The sequence below is a fragment of the Denticeps clupeoides genome, chromosome 10, assembly GCF_900700375.1.
Source record: "Denticeps clupeoides chromosome 10, fDenClu1.1, whole genome shotgun sequence".
In the NCBI taxonomy this organism is placed as follows: Eukaryota; Metazoa; Chordata; class Actinopteri; order Clupeiformes; family Denticipitidae; genus Denticeps; species Denticeps clupeoides.
Genome location: NC_041716.1, coordinates 17,409,872 through 17,430,573, shown reverse-complemented (window position 1 = coordinate 17,430,573; position 20,702 = coordinate 17,409,872). Strand labels below are relative to the sequence as shown.

General features: G+C 43.1%; 1 protein-coding gene across 9 annotated transcripts; it reads right to left on the bottom strand.

The window, feature by feature from the left end:
- Positions 1 to 246: 246 nt before the first annotated feature.
- On the bottom strand, positions 247 to 20,518 carry LOC114797922 (protein kinase C-binding protein 1-like). 9 transcript variants are annotated; one of them, XM_028993217.1, is made up of 21 exons: positions 20,278 to 20,518; positions 19,026 to 19,252; positions 13,242 to 13,312; positions 12,279 to 12,439; positions 10,513 to 10,734; positions 9,918 to 10,031; positions 9,537 to 9,629; positions 9,265 to 9,352; positions 9,121 to 9,176; positions 8,963 to 9,040; positions 8,753 to 8,868; positions 7,621 to 8,093; positions 7,328 to 7,468; positions 6,797 to 6,949; positions 6,234 to 6,713; positions 5,156 to 5,650; positions 4,178 to 4,281; positions 4,018 to 4,098; positions 3,127 to 3,205; positions 2,732 to 2,971; positions 247 to 1,112 (listed from the first exon to the last, which is right to left on the bottom strand). In XM_028993217.1, the coding sequence occupies exons 2-21, from the start codon at positions 19,037 to 19,039 to the stop codon at positions 922 to 924; spliced, it is 3,450 nt and encodes a 1,149-aa protein (XP_028849050.1). In that variant the 5' UTR covers positions 19,040 to 19,252; positions 20,278 to 20,518; the 3' UTR covers positions 247 to 921. The 9 variants fall into 9 exon arrangements, with proteins under 9 accessions (XP_028849050.1, XP_028849054.1, XP_028849055.1 ...); XM_028993221.1 differs by having other exon boundaries at positions 5,162 to 5,650; XM_028993222.1 differs by having other exon boundaries at positions 5,162 to 5,650; positions 10,513 to 10,656.
- Positions 20,519 to 20,702: the final 184 nt, after the last annotated feature.

Sequence of the window (20,702 nt, the reverse complement as noted above, 5' to 3'; positions counted from 1 at the left end):
AATGGTAACTTGAAAGCACATTGTAAGTCGCTCTGGATAAGGGCGTCTGCCAAATGCCATAAATGTAAATGTAAATGTAAGCCACCAAATCAATTACACTCTCGACCATCACATGAAATCGTTCAATGAGAAACGCTGACTTTGTGTTGTCATGGAAAAGTGACCGCACCACCAGAAGGTGGCGTTATTGTTCCAGGTGTGATTAAATCCTTTAACAAAGACCAATCAAGAATCTCAGCCATCGGCAACATTCCCAATGTATTTATTTACAATATGTAAACAAGGAGAAAAATGAAATCGTAAACAGAATAACGCATTCACAACAATTGTACAGCAAGTTATGCCTCCTCGTCTCGGGTGTTGGTGGTGATTGAATGAAAACGGGTCCTTAAAGCCACACAGTGCTTCATATATTTATTCTCGCCCTCCTTCTCTCCAAAATATTAAATAAAGAAAAAACAAGAAGGCTATGATTGCCGCTCTGTCGAGGCACGTAGAAGTGCTACAAAAAAGGTGTGATTGTTGCATGACAACACAAAGTAAAAAAAAAAAAAAAATGATTGACTTTCATAGAAAAACAAAACATCACATATTTAATGCATTTTCATATCAAATCTCTTTTGAGTGTACATAAATGTTTGAATTTGTACAAAATGTGGGGGAAAGGGGTACTGTACATTAGGATAAAACGTTTGTCAGACATCTGCAGTCCTGAATCCCTGAAAGGAGGGGTACGGGGTCTGAAGAAGCTCCAGCCAAAAAAAAAAAAAAAAAAAAAAAAAAAAAGGATTTTACATTTAGAAAAAGAGGCGCGGTCACCTCCCCCCATGGCCTTCTACATACGGCATGGCAAGATACAGACGCTGATATAAAACATTCAAAACACACACACTCATACACACCATTACAGACACACACATGTTAAGACACACTAATGCTGCCACAGTCCTTGCCTCTCTCTGTGTTGGGGGAGGAGTCTTTATTTAATGGAGGGATAGCGGTGGCGGTGGTATCTTTGACGGGTGACTGCGAGGCTTGTGGGGGCGGTCCTGATTGTTTGCTTGTGGTCTCTGAAGACGCTTCGGCTTCGGTCTCCTGCTGCGTTGCTGTAGCTTTAAAAAGAGCAGAATACAGATCCACAGTTACATCTCACGTAACATCTCACATGATTTTAAACCAGACCATGATAAGCTGCGTGAATTATGGTGTTCATAAGGTGGTGTGTTTTCAGAAGAGGAGATCAAATATTCATCTGAGCCTCCTAGAACTGCAAATTCTATGAACAACTGATTTATTTTATCCTAATTGGTAAATTAAGTCAAACTGACACATTTACACAGATGTCCAACCTTAATTAGACTGATGATGATTCTTGAAATACATTAAAACAGTTTGACTGAAATCTTACTCAACCAGATAATGTGACTTGTAGCTGAGCTACACCTGCATTTGTTCAACAGGACCCAAGCTGACCTTTTAATTGACCTGGAAGTGACCATATACAATCACAATCTGATAAATATAATACTTTTACCATCAAATATGGATGTTAATGGAAATTACTAACTGAAGCATTCAGGTAATAAGTTTCACTTTCCACTACTGAAGCATTAGTATTTAAATCAATAGATATCAAATGATTGCATATTCTTCAAGTATAGTTTACCATGAATCAAATGAAGCTTTTTGTTGAGCTGTTTTTGTAAAGCTATTCAGCATCTGTAAATGCTTTCATAGGCCATTAATGCTGCACATGTACAAAAACACTGAATTTTCAAAAACTAATTTTGCAAAAATAAGGCAGAGGACCACCACAAATGTTATAAACAGACATTCCCTTTAAAAAAAAAAAAAAAAAAGCAGCCAATTCTTTGTTTGTGGTTGATGTAATGTTTTTGCAATAACATGCCAAAAATGGCACCAAACTTATCTCTCCCTATTCTAAACCTTAATTTCTTCAAGACCACACAGAGGCGCAGTTTTGTGTAGGAAGGTGTGTGTGCCCCACTGTCTTTGAAACCACACTTTCCACGGTCCTTCAAATATGCTGCCACAGAGCGTAGAGTATAATTTCAGCATGTGTAAAAGTACACAGTGGTGGACTTGATGCCAGTTTTTAACCCTTGAAAATTTGAAGGACCTACCTAAAGACTTTTCTAGATGTAGCAATCTCAAAGTGGATCCCTAGAAAACTTGGCATAAAATGGGTCTGACATTACTGCCAATTTGTTGCTTGTTTTTGCCAAATCTGAGATGGTCAATTGGGAGCGTTCGGACACTTGACATGGAATGACCATCTGCCAAATTGACTTTGAATCAATTGGTTGACAGATGCTGGTATACTGAGACAAGGACAGTAGTCAAATTAAATGGTCAAGTTGATTGTCACTGTAGCCCCCCCCCCCAAAAAAAATGCTCATGCAAATTTTTACACCACAGACATCTGTATATGGAGTATCTGGCGTATCCATCATTGTAGTTAAGTAGGATTTGGGGTGCGTCTGCTCAAGTCACATCAAGTTTGTGTTCTGGATGCCAAATGTCACCTCTTTAATTCAAATTAGTGGATGAGTGGATGAACAAAGAGTGGACTATAGAATCAAACATAAATTCACCAGACTGTAATCTATAGCTTAAATTTTGAGTTTAATTCAGTGGTCACGCCCTCATTTTTCCTGGAGTGAATTTAGAATGAACTAAACTGTAGTCTGTAGTGATGAGCGTTCGGTACCTGACTGCGTGCAGGACTTCATGTGCTCTGGCCAGTGGGCCTGTTGGCAGGGGTAGTCGCAGTAGCTGGTGTTCCAGCAGCAGTAGAAGATGGCCTCCTTCCTGCAGTTGGCACACCACTGCTTCTTCTTGGTTTCGTCCACAGCCTGCTGCTTCTCCTGCTCCATCTGCTTCCTGACCTCCGCCACCATCCGCTCCCGCTCCTGCTCCAGGCTCTGCCGCATCTCTGCCATGGTCAATTCTGAGACACACCAGTCACACAAAACACGCACACAAGCACATTTTTTCCCACAGTGTAGGTGTTTTCTGAGCTCACATCATGAAAAAACATGATTACCATGAAGGTATTACACTCAAATTACATCACAGTAAATCTATAAAGCATGTGTGTCATACCCAAATTATGTTTCATCTCTGAAAGCTCCTGCTGATGCAGCCATTGTAGTTTCTCAATCTCAATACGCAACCTACGGATCTAAAGACACACACAACACCATTACTGCACACTGTATGATCAAAAGGTGCTGAGTGTCAATCCTTTTAATCTATTCCAAATGCCCTTCTCTTGAAATACTTTAAAAGGCCCCCCAAACCCCCTACAAAACTATGCACACTGGCAATTGGTTAGCAAGCAATAATAAGTCATTGTGGAAGATGGCAGGAACTATGTTTAGGCTGGTAGTTGCCCAGTGGGTAAGACACTCACCTATGAACCAAAAGACCATAAAGTCACAGGTTCAAACCCCACTTACTACCATTGTGCAAGACACTTAATACCACCATTACTACTACCATCTTATTAAGTAAGTTACTACCACACTTACTACCATCTTACTACCCCACTTACTACCATTGTGCAAGACGCTTAATACCACCATTACTACTACCATCTTATTAAGTAAGTTACTACCACACTTACTACCATCTTACTACCCCACTTATTACCATTGTGCAAGACACTGAACCCTGAGTGTCTCCAGGGGGACTGTCCCTGCAACTAATGATTGTAAGAAGCTCTGGATAAGGGTGTCTGATAAATGCCATAATGAAAATTAAATGAAAATCATTACATTTACAGCATTTATCAGACGCCCTTATCCAGAGCGACTTACAGTCAGTAGTTACAGGGACAGTCGCCCCCCTGGAGCAACTTAGGGTTAAGTGTCTTGCTCAGGGACACAATGGTAGTAAGTGGGATTTGAACCTGGGTCTTCTGGTCCATAGGCGAGTGTGTTACCCACTAGGCTACTACCACACAAATGAAAATCATTAAACAAGAGCACTAACCTCAGCAATGGTGTTTCCCGATGTGCTTTTGGACAAGTCATTGTAGATCTCGGTCATTGTTCCCTTGATCGCATCCATCATCTGGTAAACAGAAAAAGACAATTTCCTGTGTAAAACCCGAGGTAACCCTGACTGTTAAGACATTGGGCCGGGACCTCACTTTGCTAGTGTACTTGGCGATGTCAGCTGCTACGTCAGCCGAAGCTGTAGGGATGTTAAATTCTCCAGAAGGTCCACCTTGAGGGACGTCTTTCTGTTGGACAGCTGGAGATAATAACGAACAAGCATAATCATTAGCACTTGCAAATGAAAATCACTTTTCCCATAATCAAAATAGACACTCAAAGACCAATCAATAATAATAAGATTTTGCCATGGAAACCCATTCATGGAAATGTCTTAGCTAAAATTAAGGAACAATAATTGCGGCCAGCGTGAAAGGAGGCAGACTCATAAGTGAAGGGTTGTGGGTTCAAATCCCCAAACTGACCTGGTGCCAATGAGGTCCCCTTGATCAAGGTCCCCACACACTGCTCCCTGGGCACCTTTCATGGCTGCCCACTAATCACTGAGGTGATGAGTTAAATGCAGAGGACACATTTTGCCGTGTCCCCGTGTGCTGTGCATCATAATGACATATCACTTCACTTTTACCAATGCCAAGACACACTTCCACAGACTTGACATTTCTTAAAGCCAGTGCTTTTGAGCGTTTCTGCTTTTTTGAATAGTGCATTGGCAACCTTTTTTTTTTAATAAAAAGGACTATTTTCTTACAATAAAAATGAGTGACTAGAGACTGTAGTATAAACTAGGACACTTTTTAGAAGTTGGACATTTCTGTATTGTGATCCCATTTTTGATTAAAGGTAATATTGTAATGATTTGCGATGCTAGATTTAATCAACATAAAGCAAAAATGTATTTAAAAAAAAAAAAAAAGAATACAGCATATATTACATTTCTGGAACACAACATTCCATTAAATAAGCATCTCACTCAAACTCACTAAATGCTCCTATTGAAACAAGTTTTAATCAAAACTAAGGCCAGGCCGTACAGTTCAGGAAGCGTCTGGAGGATTTACATCATTAACTGGCCCAGATCGGTGGTCTGAGGGAACGATTAATGTGCTTACATGCACCTTTCACAGCCTGCCTGGTCTGGTATCGCGTGCTGGAAGATGGCGACTGTGAGGGTGGCGAAGTGGGTGCTGTCATCTGTGCGGCCGGCTGAGTGGGCGGAGCCGAACTCGGTGCGCTGTTCAGAGTGGGCGGAGCCTGCTGCTGCTCACTTTGCACTTTCTGGATCTGCCACTTCTGAGACGGTGCTTGCAATTTGCCGCTGGGGCTCCACACCACAGTTCTCTGCACAGACTGCCCCGAGTCTTTGGGCAGCAGGGGGCGCTGTTTCTTCACTGCGGCTGTAGCTGTGGAGGAGGCTGCTGGTGCTGGGGGAGCGGCTGGCGAGGGGGCGTTCGGGGGATGCAGGGAGGTCGAGGACGAGGAGGTGAAGGTGACCATGCTGACCGGGAGGCTGATTGAGTTCGGGCCCGAGTCTTTGACGCTGGTGTTTGAGGGGGTGCCATCACCAGCTACAGACGTGGCTACGCTGCTGGAGACCTGAGGCTTTCCTGTAAAGAGGAATCAACAGTTGTTATTTGACCATATAAATAAAAGTAAAAGAAAACCCTGCAAGTATTCCATTCTTCGTGGTTGCTGCCATTAGCTCACAGCGTAACCTCACACCTTCACTCTTTTTAGCATACATCTCCAGTTAGCTTTAACTTTAGCTAAAACTTTCTGTAAATTGGAAATACAATTACTGATGCAATGTCTAATTAATGAACCATGCTCAATTGTTTCAATTGCCCGTAACTCTTTGACGGACATTTGAATTTGACAGTTCGATCATTTTGTTATTTATTGGTACAAATTATACTTTAACTACTATATTTGATTGTTTGCTTGGTTGTCTTTTCCACTTTGGTATAACATTTGTGACATCTTTCAATTGTGCTATACAAAGACATTAGACTTGATATGAGGTTTTTTTTGTGACATTCATTCATTTCCTTGATTGTGTGCAACTAGCAAAGAGACGAGGAAACTGAGCTGAGAAAACGGCTAAAGACCACAAACACCAATGCGAACCCCACTCTTACATATCCTGTTATGAACATTAAGCCCCTGGCCAGCCAATCCTGGAGTATTTACCTTCCCCTTTGACAGCAGCTGCCTCTTTGCTGATGGCTGAACCAGAAGATGCCTCTTTCTTCAGGCGTTTTCGCTCTCGCAGGTCTTGCCCAAGGTCAATAACCAGCTCTTTCTCAGAATCAGAGTCATTATCTGTGGCTGTCTGTGATGTCCTCGCTTCCTCCTTCACTGTTGGCTGGGGAACACTGGTCTTGTCTTGGGTCTCTGTGGGTTTGTCCTTTACGGTCGCGTCGGTGACCGGTTTCTCTGCCATGGGTGTCCCTGTTCCGTTGGAAGGGGCAAAGTCTGTGCCCTGACCCTCCAGGGGTTCAGGCCTGTTTCTCTTTTTAGAGTCTCTGTCTTTGCTGTCCTGTCTGATTGTTTTTGGCTTCTGATCCTCATCGCTGAAGTACTCACTGTCACTGGAGTCTGACTTGTCTGTGTCCTCAGAGTCACTGTGCTCCACCTTTCTGTACACGTCCTCCGAAATCTCATGAATGCCTGAAGCACAATGCAGCACCAATTAAAGACCCTGATACCCAATACATCAGCAACGTGAAATCAACATGTGCATCAAACAGTACCAAGCTGGGCCTTGCAGCTCTCAATGGTCTTGTCCAGGCTTCTGATCGGTCTCTTGCAGGAGGTGAGGAGCACCGGTGCCCCCTGCAGCTGCTGCTGTTGCTGTTGTACAGTCTCACTCAGCTCCTTCAGGTCCATCTCAGCCTTGATCCGGTCTGAATAAAGGCAAAAAAAATTACAGTACTGTTTCAAACCCCACTCTCGACTGCAAACACTACTACACACAAAACTCACAACTAATAAATATATGAATCAATAAATACTGAATTCAACCTGTGAAATAGAGGATTTAAATTAATAGTGGTCACATTTACAGGTTATGTCACAACTTTATTTTGGATTTGGTCTCACATGAATGATGTTTTGGAGGTTTGTACCCTGGGGCAGAGGCACAATTTTTTGGTTGATGATAATTTTATATTGTCATTGTGTGGAACTGTTTACCAGAAAAGTTTACCAAAAGAATGGGGAACTGTATAAATATGCGATGGAGAGCTTCTCAGAACCCTATTAGGAATAATATAAAAACCCACCCAAATTGAGGTTTAGGATACTGCCGGTGGATCCCCTCTCTTGCTTGGGCATAAAAGGTGTTGTGGAACCCTGAGGTGAGAAAGGCTTGGGGCTGCCTGTGCTACTGCCTGCAGGACCCGTCTTTGCTAAGACTGGGGATGCTGGTCCAGACAAGGAAAAAAAGAGAGAGAAAAGTAGTAGTTATGTTGAAGGTTAATCTTGAAACTTGGTTCAGAGTAACGTCATCAACTGCTCTGGAAGGGCCAAAATCTACTTAGTCCCATTAACTCATGTAGGTGTCAGTGGAACTCACCAGTGCAATCCAAGGATTCTTCTCCAGCACTGTAGTGTTGGGCTCGACTGCCCCGATCTGAAACGTCCTGCTCCACATCTGAGCCTGTGTGCACCGATGAGTTGGTGCTCATTGGAGAGCGGGGCATGTCAGTCATGGAGATCCTACGAGCTGCACCCCCGGAGAGGAGGCTTTTACCTAAGAGCATCTTGGGAGATGCAGTCATGTCAAAATTGAACTTGATCTTCTCCGGTTTCTCTGGCCGGACTGTGCCAGCACTTGGGTTAGCTGGGTCCACAAGCATCTGGAATTGGTTGTTTGGAGTGTACGGAGTCCGGAATGGGGCATAGTTAAATACGCCAAACCTTTTCCGGATGTTCTCGACATAAACCTCCATTTCCTGCATTGCACTGTTGAAGATGCTCTTGGTTTTCTTTACAGAAAATGGGATCTCTTTGGACATGAGGTAACAGTTGTTGATGGGGACCCAGGCCCTGTGAGAGGAACAAAGTTAAATCTTCAAACAAATTTTTGCATTTTATTCATGCATAATGAAGGTCAAGTGCAAGCAAAACCAAAGACAAATATAATGCATGTACAACAATAAAAACAATCCATGTAAGTGGAATAAACCAAGCACTCAGCATCCAATTTTAATTGAGACCAATGACACTGTACCTTGTAAACTTGACAAGATAGAATGTCAATTGGAAAGAGTTTTAATAAACCATGTATTAACCCCTTCTGTCTATCAATAGCCACATGCTGGGACCCCACTTTTTTTTAACTGGATCATTTGTTTCAGCAACAAGCTACAGATTCCATTTGGCTTTCATTTTGTACCGCCATTTCTGCCAAAAACTGCATGCTTACATTTATTTTAGTATCTGAAATGTAAAAAAAAAAAGCAGGGTAGAGTCCACATACACTGCTCCCCAGAAGCTATTCATGGCTACACGCTGCTCATAATGGGTGACGGGCTAAAGGCAGGACTGTGCTGTGCACCCTGTGCTGTGCATCTGTCACAATGACCAATATTCACTTTCACTTATTATGAAGTTGTTTTTCAGGGAGCCATTGTTAAAATTCTATACCAAACAATGTGAAACATTTCCATTTTTTGCATTTTTTTTCTCATAGAGGAAGATCTCACCTATCGTGCTGCCCAAAAAAGCGGGCATCAACCTGTCCATCTTTATCCCGCAGGGCTTTTGCAGGCCAGAATGGGAAGCCCTTCAGCTTGGCCCAAACCAAAGGATGAGGGTGACTCTGAGGAGATAAAACAACTTGAATATGAGTTGTAAAAAAACAAAAGAAACATGTTTAACATGAAAACAAGGGACATTTAGAGCTGTTTGCTTACACAGGGTTCACAAAACCAGTTTTCCCTTTTTTGGCACGCAGATAAATAGCATTCAGGACAAACTTCGATTTCATTCATCTAGAAAAGACGAGAATATAAGGTGACTTATAAATATATTAAAAAGCAGATGCATATAAAGAAAAAGAGCCAAGTCATACCTCATGTTCACAGATTTTGACGATGACCTTAGCTGTTGCTGTAAGTTTGTGGTTACCTGAAATACAGAGTGATGTACATTTTTTAACTTTGGATATTACAAGACTGCAGTATGACAAGAAAAAAAAAAAAAGTCTCAGGCAGACCTCCATTATAGATGATGCAGTTATGTAAGATCCACTTCACATCAGCCAGAAAGGCCTCTGTACAGCCATACATCTTCTTCTTTATGTTCTGTACAAACAGCAGATGCTGAATTAAGAACTACATCTATTTGGAGGACAGGACTTCTATTCTTTAACTCCATAGTGGACTAGTGTAAGGGCAAGGTGTTAGATTGGATCTATACTGAGTCCTGGTTTAATATTCCACCAGTGTCATTGCTCCACTGATGTAATGTTTATCCCATTATTTTTACCTTCTCTAACGTACAGAGGTCCATGGGGTGGAAGATGTACTCAGCGTAATCTGGGTGCTGCTCCAGTGATACAGGCTTCTGAAATGGCTCAGTCTGTGAAAAAAAAAAAAAAAAAAAAAAAAAGTTAACACCAACATGAAGGGGTTAAATCAAACACACACTCTAATACTCACTAAAGCACACATCACACAACAGCAAATTAAGTGATTAATTATTATAAAGAATTCGGTAAATAACAGCAAACAATGGAATAAAATGATCACTTAGGTCTGTACCATTATAGCATGATAGGTCTGGATGTTTATGAGGTGCTCATTTGCATAATTACTGAGTCAGTAATTATGGCACTGTTGATGGAGGGCATCGTGTGAGGTGACTCACCCCAGGCTGCTTCATCTTCTGCAGGCCGAATTTGAGCAGGTAGGACAGCTGGTCTAGTGTTAGCATCATCATGGCTTTGCTTTGAGTTTCTATACATTCTGCTACTGTTATTTTCTAAAAAAAGAAATAATAATACAAATAAAATAAATAAGTAAACAGAATTCAGCATTAAACTAGTCAACACTTAAGCAAAATAAAAATTTTTTTATAAGGTTGCCATTGACTGTTTCAGTAAGTAACACAGGCCACATATTGGTTATGACAGTACACAATTCTTAAGCACATAACCACCCACAGGTCTAATTAATGGCTGAACTGCTGCCAGTTCACATTACACTACTCTTCACACTCAACAGGGAATTATAACTGAGCAATTATGCGAACATCTCCAGCAGTTGGGTATTCTATTATTGTATCAGAAGTGAACAGGGCGTTTAACCACCTCAGTCCTTCATTGTTCACCCACTGGACAAGAACAAAGGGCAGAAACAGGAGGAAAAAATTGAGGCGAACGTGGAGAAGTCCCAGGTTACCCAAAACCAGAGCCCCAACACTTGTGTGGATTTTTGTCTCTTTCATTCGCACCCCACGCTACCTCACACTCTGGGCAGAACCAGTCGCCCTCTGGCTCGGCGGGCAGTTTCAGGCACTTGGCGTGGTACACTCGCGGGCAGAGCTCGCAGCAGAGCACCTGGCCCTCACGGTGACACACCCAGCAGTAGAAGTCGTTCCTACTGTCCTGTGGTACAACATCAACAGGGTCTGTGGTGAGTGCTGGCTGCTTCGCATAGTAAAAGGGACCATGTCTTAGCTCAGACTGAAATGCAGGCAAGAGAAACAGGGAGGGGGGGTGAAACACACAGAGGGAAAGCGCAGTGCACTGAAAGCAGCAAAAACACACAGGATATCAATTTTATATATATATATATATATATATATATACACACACACACACACACACACATATATACACACATACATTTTTCTTTTAAGAAGAATTAATCAAAATAACACTTTTATAGCCAGGAACACACAGCATTTTCACAAGTTAAAACAGCAGCACCACTTAAGTAAATCCCATTTGCACTCTCAGAAAATATGGTTCCTTGCAAGTTTGGTGCTGCATTGCTGCCAATGGAGCCGGAGTAATGGTCTCCTCAATGTTGAGAAATCAATCATTTGATACCATCTTGTAGGCATATGATTGTCACCAAATTGTTTTCTGCAGCAGGGAAACAACCTCAAAAACACAGCCAATAAGAAATATTTTCACTATCAAGAAGAACATGGAGTCCGGGAAGTGTCTAAGAAAGCATGAAGAAAATGAAGGATCTGGGGAAGCCTTCAGGCGTAAAAGATCTGTGATCTTAATTCTGCTTTGAATATTGGTCACACCAAACATTGAATTGGTTTAGAATCTCTTCTATTCATTCATTGCATTTTGTTGATTGATTAAAATAAACTATTTTTGAAAGCATTCTTATTTTATAGCATTTTCACAAAGGCCTAAAACATTTGCACAGTAATGTATGTGGCTTGAGAAAGTTATATTATTGTACTAATTTTCTCAAAAACATGTTCTTGTTACCAATTAATTTTTCGGAACCATTTTTTGTGAGAGTGAAGCAATTATATGTGAAAGACGGGGAATCTAAAAAACACTTACACTACCATTCAAAAGTTTAGACGCACATACTTATTTATGGTTCTTCCATGTACATTATAGAACCAAACTGAAGACAAAGGACTATGAATTAAACACACCTGAGTTTAATAAATAAGCAAAAAAATAATTGCAAACAAGGTAAATATGTCTCTCCAAAGCGGCAGTTCACACTCTTGTGTTCTCTCCACCAAGTTAGACAACAGGAATCATTTCAAACAGTCCTGAAGGTTTATGCTGAACACTTCACGTATGTTAATGAGCAGCTCGTGAATTGCTCTTTGATAATTCACAATAGTGAACAATGCAGCCATGAAGGTAAAAAGATGTGACTCAGATTCATCAAAAATACAACATCTGTTTCTTGCATCGAATTTTTCAAAAAGGCCTCAATCTTAGTCTCTATAACCATCACAGAGTAGGAGCGTCCAAACTTTTGACTGGTAGTGTATATACATACACCCAACTATATTTGGAAACCTTGTTGCTTTATATGGTACATTTTAATGACCTCAGACAGACAGGATCAGTGAGTTTACACTCAACAGCGAACACTGCCTGAAGAACTGAAGGGTGCGCACAAGCGAGTGCTTTATATCGAAGTTCCAGTTTTCAACCAGAAATTAACATATTTAAAACTGGATTAAGTTAACAATTGTTTTTTATGGCTTTGCTCCCAGTTGATCCCTGATTCCCACCTGGTCTTTGTTGTTGCTGTTGACCAGTCCTGGCTTTTTCTTCTTCTTGATGGGGCTGGGGGACGTTCCTGATGGGGAGTGGCCATTGGAAGAGTGTGGTGGGCTGGGGACCTTTCGTTTCTGAGCAACCAGGGCCTTCTCTGCCGAACCTGGCTCTGAAACTAGGGAGACAGACAAGAGGGCATAAATGCTTTGGAGTTTTTAAATCCTTCAAAAGGCCAGTATGATTACATAACTAAACTACAATAATTGCCATAAAATACATTTCTATTTGATTATTTTTGTTAGACCCCGAGATAGGTCAATGGTTGGCAGCAACATTGGTTTTCATACATTCATTTATTCTTTTACAGTGCCAGATTAAAATAAACCAAACACCACAAAAAAAAAAACGCTCAGGCTACCTGGCTACGCTTCTATTTAAATAAAGTCTCTCCGGAGGCTGTCTGGGGATCTCTATGCTTTCTTGTTCTATTTTCCATGTTCTCCTGAGAGAACCACAGTGGTTCGATCCCCACTCTGTGCACTCACCACGGTCTTGAAGTGTTTTCCACTTATGCATCTGTTCCTTCGCTTTCACCTGACAGCAGATTGAATTTCCAAATACGAACTGGCTCTGTAACACTTTCTTGTAAAGATCCATGAGGCCATTTCACATCTACAAAGTGCTCACCCAGTTACCATCACCACCTGCTTCACGGCACTGGCTCATTAAAGCTCATTAACTTGGTTACTGCTTCGCTTCAGCTTGGCCTTAAAAAATCACAGACATGTCCAAAATAAGCGCATTACCAAGGCACCTTCGTGCCACCTTCAACATTACGGAGTTCAAAAACTGCGCACGTCTTCGGTAATAAATCTCATGGAATTTCCTAACGCTGTCAGGTAAAAAGAAAAAAACGTCACACAGGAAGAAAAGCTTTTTTCAGTGGGTGAACAGTGGGTCTGCAGATGGAGGCTTACCTTTGGAACGTACGGACACCTCCATCCCTTCAACTACATCTGACTCCGTCTTTATCTCCTCCTCAGCCAAACTGGTGCATGGAGACAGAGGGAGGACAGAGAGAAGACAGAGTTAATCAACTCAGGGGGACGTCAAGTCAAGCGCTTTTGTGGAAAACAAAGGTGATGCAAACTCTGGCCAACTCCCACTCAGTAGGGCCTCAAGAGTGTTAGGGTTGTTTACAGCGCCGCCTCCCACGACCACGACCCCTTCCTGGGGACGCCTCGGGTGTACAAGGAAGACCTTCTCACGCTTGAGGAAGACACCACCACCGTCCACAAGCAAGAGGGCTGCTCCAGAAGGGAACAAAGTAGTGTTCCAAATAGCTGCCGCCCGAGCTTTATCCTAATTGGAAAGCTGCTAACGAGTATGCAAACGGTTGGGCCGCATTACTAGATCCAGAACGAAACTTTGGCGCTCTCTCTAGGCGCCTATGCCGACCTACTCCTGTTCCACCTGATTAGAAGCTCCTACCACGAGCTGCTGCCTTCCACAGGGGGTTTGGGGCAGCCCCAGAGGTAAACACCAAGCACTCAGCTAAAACGGAAGGTCGGGGAGGATTTTAGAGCAAACTCATTTTGTTTGATAGCTGCATGTTCTGACTTTGTAAAAATAGGAGTCAAGGTCCCACGTTAATACGAGTTCCCCTAGCCTGTCTATGGTCCTGCAGTGGCTAGAAATTGTGATATGTATAAGCAGTACTTTTGCCAGTCTGCTTCGCTGTTCAGAGAGCAGCGGATCTGGACGGTCGGATCTGGAATTTGTCCCCTTATGTCGTTGTAAGGGGAAAGGTTTCCTCCCGTTTCTCATGCTTTTTCTGCCCAGAGAATTTCCCACACCTGCCCCCACCTGCCCGTCATGGCGTTGCTTGGTGATTGGGTGTAAAACTGAGTACAAATTCTGAAGAACTAGTGGGTCAATTAATTAACATTGACGACGTAATTTCTGTGAATGCCTGCGCACTTCTATAGGCCGCTCTCCTCCTTTTTGGAATTTAAAGCTACAGACACCAAAACGGCGCGTCCAGGGGAAATCTCAGTGTGGGACTGGCTCAAAGTGGCTGTAATTCTGCACCAAGGCTGAATTTCAGAAAGATACATCAGATACAGTATTAGGGGACCAATAATAACAATATATAAGCCAAAAAAAAATTATTCAGAACAGGGTACCTTTAATAAAGCTTTTCCCCCCTTCTCTTTGACTAGTGCTTGATTAATCATCATCACAGGATGAACATTTTAAATGGAGCAATTTTTTTACAAACTAGGGGTGGTAGTAGCCTAGAGGGTAACACACTCACGGTATCATGAGAGAAAGTATCACTATATATACAGTACAGGCCAAAAGTGTGGACACTCTTTCTCATTCAATGTTTTTTCTTTATTTTCATGACCATTTACATTGGTAGATTCTCACTGAAGGCATCAGAACTATGAATGAACACATGTGGAGTACTTAACAAAAAATATCTGAAAACATGTTTTATATTCTAGTTTCTTCAGAATAGCCACCCTTTGCTCTGATTACTGCTTTGCACACTCTTGGCATTCTCTCGATGAGCTTCAAGAGGTCCAACTCATCCAGGCTCACCAAGAGGTCCAGCTCACAAGAGGCAGTACAGCTCACCCCAAACCATCTCAATTGGGTTCAGGTCTGGTGACTGTGGAGGTCAGGTCTCCACTTTTTGTTAAGTACATAACTCATTCATAGTTTTTTATGCCTTCAGTGAGAATCTACCAATGTAAATGGTCATGAAAACAAATAAAACACATTGAATGAGAAGGTGTGTCCAAACCTTTGGCCTGTACTGTATATCAATGTCTTATTCATCTCTGAATCACAAAGTGACCCATCAACCAACCCTTCATCTAGGCAGGTCAACTGAAACAGACATTTATATGGTGTGAGATCAACCAATAGAAATCTAATACATACCATAACACTAGCCAGAATAAAAAAGAAATGAAGAGAAGATAAATTGTCAATAGGCCAAGGTGTTCCCAAACAATGGGTTTCTATTTGTACTTTAGTCATGATTTGTACTTTAGCGTTTACAATATGTAAACGCTAGTTACTACTGTAACTCACCACCACAGACATTTACTAGCCAAATATTTTTATATTTGTTGATCATAAATGCTTGGTTCTCAGTCTACACCGTAGAACCTGTAGCCACAGCCTGGACTAGAAAAGAAAAAAAAAACATAAATCAACTTTGACTTTTAAAACAGCACCAACGCAGCTCACAGATAATTTTACTACAGTACCCAAGTCTGATAAAATCAAAGTCTAAAACCGGGCGTGTTTAATGTTCACACAAGCAGAGGTGGCCCATGTGATGAGCAGGCTACTGGAGGCTTCTTCTCAACCCAACACTCATTACATTACAGGGGTCACGACACATCATCATACCTTGGAAAAAGCATACAAATGAAACATTTGTCTATTCAAATGTTACGTGTTGGCCCCTTTATGGTAAATATAAACGCATGCATCATGCAGAGCTTAATAGCCAGTATCCATGTATATTCATGTGTTGAGCACAGTCCTAACGGTCAGCCTGCAGACACAAGGCCTTTGCCAAGCAGAACAGCATTAACTGAATTCGGTCCACTAGGCTACGGTGCCCATGAGCTTAAAGCACCCGACTGAAAGCCGAAGTGGCAAATCAGTACCTCTTTCTGTCCTTAAATCAACAAGAAACAGCCTCATACTTACACAGGAGAGCAGAGGGGGAAGAAATGCACGCCCGGATTCTATATTAAGAATAGAAATGAATGGTGGCTGAAGACAGCAATATGGTTCCCAGCAAGAGGGAGGCGGACAAGCCTTGCTTGAGCACAAAGCCAGCCGCGCTCTTCGTGGCCTTGTGAGCGCACGGTGAGGAAACGTGATTCACGCGCCGCACGCGCCGTACCCTGGAGGACCCACGTCTGTACACCTCTCTGTTGATTCTGTTAGATTAGCGGCGAGAAAATGCAGCGCGGCCATTGTTCTCGTTCCAATTAAGAGATGGAGGGGGGTGAGAAGACACACAGCGGCATGAAGAGAATGGCCAGAACGCGGTCCCCCCACCATCACACCGAGCGAAGACTCATCAGGGCGGTAGCAGCAAGGTTAGAGGCTGCTGTTCGGAGGGAATATCCCACAGTGGTCTAACCGGGAATTCCAAGAACAAAAACACAGACATGAACACAAAAAAAATATTAAACGAGAAAAAAAATCCCTGGGAAAAACACACACACACACACACAACAGCTAGAATTCAGTGCACACCCCCCCCTCCCGTTTCACAGGAAATGAGAACCACAGCTTCCTCCCCTCCCCCACTGAGGGCACACTGTCCCTCACACACATGCACACACACACAGACACACACACACACACACACACGCACACACCCATCCTCAAAAGCCACAGACACAGGAGCAGGCACGTCCACGCCGGAGGATCTGAAGGCCTGTGGAGAGGAGGCGGCGAGGAGAAGGGAGAGAGACTCTTACCCGTTTCCTGCCATCCCACGACCCCTTCATTTCATTCATTAAAAAAAAAAACCCCACAAAGCAACAATAATAGAATCACCGAAAGCGCATTATCACGTTTAAGGAAGGTAAACACGTCCCTGACGAGCCTGATGAACGTCACCTCGGCGAGCTTAAGGAGATAATCTTGCTTTGGGTTCGAATAAGATATTGAGCTTCTCTCCCATCCCCCACCCCGGCCGCCCAGCTCTGTTGATAGAAAAACAATACCCCACATGACCAGAGCTCAGTTATGGTTACCTCTGACACAGACAAGGCTCCTGATAGGAACATTTCACAAACATTTTCAGCACCTCCCTCTGGAGAGACAGGCTTTATAATCCACTGGAGAGAAAAAAAAAAAAAAAAATCAATTTCTTCTGATATTTAAATAATCTTTCACTCCACGCAGTCAAAGATTATTATTCGGACAGCATACCTTTCCTCAACGCACAGAACATGTGAGGCAATTCTTCAAGCCAGGCCTGTACTTTGGGCTGACAGGGAAGAAACAAAGATGGTCGTGGAATTTTCCAGAAGGGCCTTGCTCTTGCTGCAAGCCTCACCGAGCCTGTGAGTCTTTAACCTCGGCGGAGCCTCTGATTGGCTGGGCAGCGCACAGAAAGGCCCCGATTGGCTGGCCGTGCGGTGCCACATAGCACACTGGTCTTTTTTGCCTTCACCCTGAGTGAACGTTTTTTTGCTGCACTGCAGTCATTTTTTTATTATTTAATAATAAAAATGCCTTTTCATATTATACTGAGCTGCCACTATTTGTTCTCCATACAACATTTCTAAAACATGAAGCGTGCTGCTTTAAGGCCTTCGGCATAATATCGGGCAAATAAAACATAAAAAAAAACAAAAAACCTGTGTTTGTAAAATGTGATTTATATCGAAACGGTCCGGAGTTGCAGGACGGGAGCGAGCCCATGATCAGGAGATGTAAAATCGTGAATTGACAGACTCCCCCCTGACGTTTGTGATAATAATCTGATGTCATTCGCTAATGATCTGTGCTCTGAAATCTAATCGTCTTGGCCACACGAGCCTCTGACCTCATCGGTTCAGCGTGGCCTGCGTCCGGACGCTTCGACCGCGCGGTGCACGCCTGCTACAGATCCTTACCACAAGCAAATTCCAATCATTCATGCTGGCCAAGTCTCACTGCTTTTCCGCGCAGAACGTTAAAGTGGGACCAGCTCAACATAGCCAGACACACGATAAAATTAGCAAAAAAAAAAAAAAAAAAAAAAACGCTTCCTGGTTCTCCTAGCAGCACGTCTCTTCAGGGAATAAGGCCGGCTGTAGCCGAGGCTCAAAGATGGCGTACATGTTTTAAATAGTTTGGGGGATGGGTGGGGAAGCTCCTGTTACACATTGGTGAAATCAAAACAGACACCAGTGGCGAGCAGTTCGGGGAAACCTCAGCCCAGGACGACGTGGGGGAACTGGGTGCTGGAAGCGATTTGGGTTCATACCTGTGTTCAGATATGGAGGAGAATACGGAAGGGGGGTTGGTTCCATGAGGAACACAGACCCATGGCGACGGGCGCCATGTAGAATTCCCCACTGCTACAATCTACCATTTTCCCTGTTAAAAAAAAAAAAAACCCTGCATAGTTCTGCAGGAGCTCCCATCCTGCTCCACCGTTCCCCGGTGAAATAAAAACGAACCGTCTCTCCTGCGGGTCTGCAGACCCCCCACCGAGCGGTAAAGGCTGCATCTGTTCTCTTCCCTCCATTTTGCCCCTGGCCGGCCTGGCTTGTGACATAAGCAGACAATGAGACAAACAATCAGCTTACAAAAGAAGTACACCACCCAACCCCCAGCCCAACAGAGCAGACCCCCACCCCACACTACAACACAACAGGACCCAGGCAGAGAGAGAGGGACAGGGAGACAGGGTCCAGGGTTGTCAAAGACTTGAATAAAAGAGAAAGAGAGAGAAAAAAAAAAAAAAAAAAGGAACATGGGGATTTGCCACGGCCACCTCAGCTTTTTGGACAAGCACCCTCGTGACCCGATGGCGTACACAGTCCCTCAACCCCAGCTCTGCTCTGCTCTGCTCTGGGTGGAAGGCCCTGCCAGGCCTTCAGATCCTTCAGACACAAACTGTACGCTCACACTACTCACTGTGGATTCAAAAGAACGGTAACAACAGCAGCAAGAGCAACAGAGGCAATAAAAGCATCGAAAACCACTAAAGAAATCTGGCTTACCTCTGTGGATGCATGGCTCATGCAGTGTTATGTCAATACTTATAAAACATGGAGGACAGCTTCAGTCCTTAGACAAGGGAGGGCTCGGCACTTCAGGCTCACCGATCAGGCCCGTGCGATCGTAGCCGGCCTGTGAGTGGCTCCCCTCTCACGGGCAGGATGTAAGGCCGCAGCTGATTGGCCGGGACATTTCCTGAGTAATTATCTTTGTTCAGCGCTGGCAGGAGCTGCGGTGAGAGCGGGAGAGAGCACACAGAACAGAGTTCAGCTAGGCCCAGGCCGTTAAATCACGCGTTTTACGGCCCTCTGTGTGGACGTGGGCTACGCAGGAACAGGCCCTTAAACTCGCCATCTGCAGCACTTTCTACAATTTGTGCTGCTGGCCAAATTCGGTGTAGCCTCCATATTGTACAGAGGGCCATTTTTTAAAAATGTCCCTCCCTCTTTTGTCATTTGAACAGGATAAAGAAGAAAATATATTTCACATTTTAAATGTTTCTTTTTTTCCCCCAAAACTAAACAATTATATATACCAAATACATAAGAATATGCACTGAGAGCCATTAAAAATACAGCATCACCGCTTAATTAAAAATACAGCATCACCGAGAATACATTTTCCGATAATAAATAAGTCAGATTTTGTTTGTAATGAACATTCACTGACAAAATGAAATAAAAGCATGAATAAAATAATATTTACAATTACCATAGAAACATTTGCATATTTAATCAAGGCATTCCTATTAATATATATCATATTAATATATGATTTATAAGTTCTCAAATTGTTTATACACACTAATACCACCAGCTCCACCACAGTACTTAATATAGCATTATCTGATGTTGACTGCAATGCAAAATTTGCTCAAGTCTAATTTAACTGTTTAGACACAGCATATTTCACAAAATCAATGCATGGATAAAAATGATGTGCAGATTTGTGATGAGGAGCGGGATGCCCTGCTGCCCTCTACTGTTTACTATATGAATTATATATATATACATGTCATAATCATGTAGATATTAATGTGAGCCCACGTGGGTTTTAAAATGATATATTTCTGCCCGCCATACGTCGGGTGATTAGAAAGAGGAAGAAAATCGCGATCGGGGGGTGGACGTTGTAAGCCTTGGCCGTGTCGCGCCGTGTACAGTGTGCTGCGACACGGCACCACACGCACGAAGAGAGCAGCAAACGCGCGAGGTTCCTCACGGGGGAATAAACAGTCTGTCGTTACAACTGTACCGATGATGGCGCGGTGCGATTCCCTCTCGTCAGCCAGCACGGGTTCCAATTCTGAGATTAAAAGGCTGTGGTTTGATTCAGTGGCCACTTTAGCAGAAGATGTCACATCCGTTCAGCCACTTAATCGTCCGTAATCATAACCTAATCCACATACTAATTTACACCAGTTATTTGGAGAGAAAGCTCCGGTCAGATTTTAAAAACACTGTTCTGTAAGGAGCCACTGGATACAACTCGCTAGCATACCAGTAGCGAAGAGAATACCAAGTACGTTCCACGTAACGACGTATGCTAATTTCTCAAAAACAATTGGCTGCAACGTCTGTCATTCATTTGTTATGGGCGGCCTGCGTATCCATGGAAACGGGTGCTTCATGAATGAACTCGGAGCTCAGAAGAATGGCCGCCCACTGTCAAAATGAACC

Excerpts from the sequence above, each read along its gene's own strand:
- LOC114797922 (XM_028993214.1), bottom strand. The coding sequence starts at position 17,107 with ATGTTTGTGAAATGTTCCTATCAGGAGCCTTGTCTGTGTCAGAG. Across the intron at positions 6,714-6,796 it reads GAGCTGCAAGGCCCAGCTTG|GCATTCATGAGATTTCGGAG; the intron begins GTACTGTTTGAT and ends ATTGTGCTTCAG. Across the intron at positions 1,113-2,731 it reads GAAGTCCTGCACGCAGTCAG|CTACAGCAACGCAGCAGGAG; the intron begins GTACCGAACGCT and ends CTCTTTTTAAAG.